The following is a 2,760-nucleotide window of genomic DNA, read 5'->3' on the forward strand; positions in this document are numbered from 1 at the left end:
TGACCCACAGCGTTAGAAGCTAAATATGATTGCTGTTTTAAGCCACTAAATTTTGGGGTGATCTTTTCACAGAAAGAAAGAAGTGATACAGGACCCGTGGGAGTAGGTGAAGAAGAGCAGCCTGCGTCCAGGGAAGGCCGGAGCTGTTGGTGAGGGTAGGAGCTGAGAGCCCAGAGTTCCCTGAAACCAGGAAGCCTCAGCGTCTAGGCCTTACCTTGAAGGCCCCCTGGAAATTGGGGCCCACAATCAGATGGGTAGGGGAAGCACTTGGGGCAGAGCCACAGGAGAAATAGGACCAGGACACTCAGTTACCATGGGGAGTAAATAAAAGTTTAATAATGGTGAGGAGCAGGTTTGTGCATGTAATCTTTCCAGAGACTGTCTTCTTCCAGATGCCTGGCCTTTGCTGCATCGCTGGGGTGAACTCCCCGTGAGATAAAGCCCTGATTCATTAGCAGTAGGTCTCCAGGGAATTCCGCCAAGTGTAGAAGATTTCGGTTTGTGAAGCCAGTGATGGACCGTTCCATTTTCTTGGTGGGGAGGAATGGCTTCCTATCATTTGGTTGGTAAGCTGAGCATCTTTTTGGTTCTTTGGACCTAAAAATGACATTCATTTTTATTTCTTGTTTTTTCGTGGTTTTGCTCTCCGTCTCGTCTCTCTCCTCCTGCTTGGCATCACTGTGGTCGTGAGTGGCACCCTCGTCCTCCCCGTCCTGCCCCCGCCCCTCCTTGTCTTCCCGGGCCTTGTCCTTTGCCGTTGGGCTCAGCCCCCCTCCAGACACAGAAGAAGAGCTCCTAAATCTTTCGGTGCAGGCTAGAAGCTGCTGATTTCTCAGGGCTTGAGCAAGCTGCATCCGTGCTACGTGTCTGTTGATGCTGAGCCTCTCTCGCCGGGGCATTCTGAACTCCTCCGGGCACACGATCACCTGCGCCGTCCATATTTTTTCTAGGGGCCCACAGGTGGCACACGGAGGGGAATGCTGTTTTTTATATTCCAGTGCCCGTTTGTAGTCTGAGGACAGCAACTGCAGCTCCTTGAGCATTTTCCGTTCTTCCTCTTGTTTGTAAGTCAGAAACCTTCTCGATGCTACGGTGTGTACGCCACCTCGACGCTGACAACGGAGAGGGAATTGTTAAAATCTCAACAGGTCAGGGGCAGGGGGCACCCACAGAAAGGATTATCTGGTGGCACCCCTCCCCCCATTCATTGCTCAGTGTGTCTGAAACTCTGTGTGCTGGGAAAGAAGATGGATCTCTGGGGTCAGACAGACCTGGGTTCAAATCCTAATTCTCTTACTCACCTACCATGAATCTGAAAGACTTTTACTGACCCTTCAATGAAAACTAGTGCCAGGGAAGGGCTGGAGGAATGGCAGCCTCCATCATTCACCACCACTTACTGTTATACTCCCAATGGGACCTGAGATAAGAGAGTATTCTGCGCAAGTGCGGCAGCCAGCTCAAGGCCACTGCGGGCGCAGGGGTGGGGGGCGACTTATATCTCTATTACTGCTGGTCTTTGAACCTCTGGCTCCCCCTAGCCTAACTGCCTGTCTTCAGTGGGGCCTCCCTGTGTATAAATTTCAAGGAACTTACTAGGATCTCTTTTTCCAAGGGTGAGTATTTCCCAACGGCAATGCGTGGATCTGATTTGTAGAATTTGGTCCATATCCTGAAAGGCAGAGAAGTAGGTGTATCAGAACTCGAAACAGGCTCTTCCTGGTTTCCCCCTCTGGAGTGGAAAACCTCGTAAAGGGCAATTCTACATCACTCTGGCCAGGAGCCCTGGGACGGTGAAGCCACGGGCTGAGCTCCTCCACTTGGCCTCCTTCTGAGATGGGTGGGAAGGGAGGGGCCCGAAGCACAGGCTGCCCTCACCCCGGTGGTGACTCAGAGCACTGACTCCCTTGGCAGCACAGGGAGTCTTGATACTGAAAAACATGGCTCCTGTTAAGTGTTCTGACTGGCATTCCATTGTTATTTGACTTCCCCTCTGCAGTCTTCCTTCCTTGGGCCCCCGAATCTCTGGCCCTCTGGTTCCCAGCCTTCTGATAGCCATTCTCCCATTCTCTGATCATACTCCAGCAATCTGCTAAGATGGGAGGTGTCAATACTTGGAGTTTCTTTCTCAGACAGTTTAGTGGGAACCCAAGGGACAGTCACAGACTTTTCTTGCATCCTAACCGCCTACTTGGGAGCTATTGTGAGGTCTGGGTTTAGGCATCCAATGATCCCCTGAGGCAAAACAGACACAGACCACCATGTCGGAGTCCAGAGGAGTAGAGTGGGTAGGGTGTGACTGGGGGAGGATCTGACCGTGGCACTGTCACTCACAAGCCCACAAAGACTGACACTCAGCTGAAGTCTCTCTCTGGTATTTGCCTGCCTCTCCAATCTCAGTTCCACGGTGTCCAGCAGGACACTCAACCCATAGACCTTAGAAGCAGCTCCCCATGGCTCGGATACCTCTCTCTCCTTAGCAACCTGAGTGTCTTTCATGATCCAGTTCAACTGCTATCTCCTCTGCAGCCTTCCTTGCAGAATAAATCATTCCTCTGTCCGGTCCTCACAGTACTTCCTGTATCCTGCTATGGTGCTCTGCCACGTTTTGACTTGGTTGTCCAATAAGTCTGTCCCCTCTGTTCAAAAGCAGGAACCAACAGCATCTTATCCTTTGTAATGCTGTTGCTCAGCATGGGGCCTGGTGTAGAGCAGACACCCAGCTTGCTGACTCAGTAAACAATCATCCTGGCTTCTGGC

General features: G+C 51.6%; 1 protein-coding gene across 1 annotated transcript; it reads right to left on the reverse strand.

Annotated features, from left to right (window-relative positions):
* Window positions 1-321: 321 nt before the first annotated feature.
* C8H10orf120 (chromosome 8 C10orf120 homolog) lies at window positions 322-2,275 on the reverse strand. Its single transcript, XM_057506435.1, has 3 exons — window positions 1,879-2,275; window positions 1,597-1,672; window positions 322-1,112 (listed from the first exon to the last, which is right to left on the reverse strand). Exons 1-3 carry the CDS (start codon window positions 2,076-2,078, stop codon window positions 333-335), a joined length of 1,056 nt encoding a protein of 351 aa, XP_057362418.1. The 5' UTR covers window positions 2,079-2,275; the 3' UTR covers window positions 322-332.
* Between the last annotated feature and the right edge of the window lie 485 nt (window positions 2,276-2,760).

This window comes from Manis pentadactyla, chromosome 8 (genome assembly GCF_030020395.1).
Source record: "Manis pentadactyla isolate mManPen7 chromosome 8, mManPen7.hap1, whole genome shotgun sequence".
In the NCBI taxonomy this organism is placed as follows: domain Eukaryota; kingdom Metazoa; phylum Chordata; class Mammalia; order Pholidota; family Manidae; genus Manis; species Manis pentadactyla.

Coding starts and splice junctions, on each gene's coding strand:
- C8H10orf120 (XM_057506435.1), bottom strand. CDS start 2,078: ATGATCAGAGAATGGGAGAATGGCTATCAGAAGGCTGGGAACCAGAGG. Junction 1,673..1,878: donor TGCTCTGAGTCACCACCGGG/GTGAGGGCAGCC, acceptor TCTGCCTTTCAG/GATATGGACCAAATTCTACA. Junction 1,113..1,596: donor CCTTGGAAAAAGAGATCCTA/GTAAGTTCCTTG, acceptor CTCCGTTGTCAG/CGTCGAGGTGGCGTACACAC.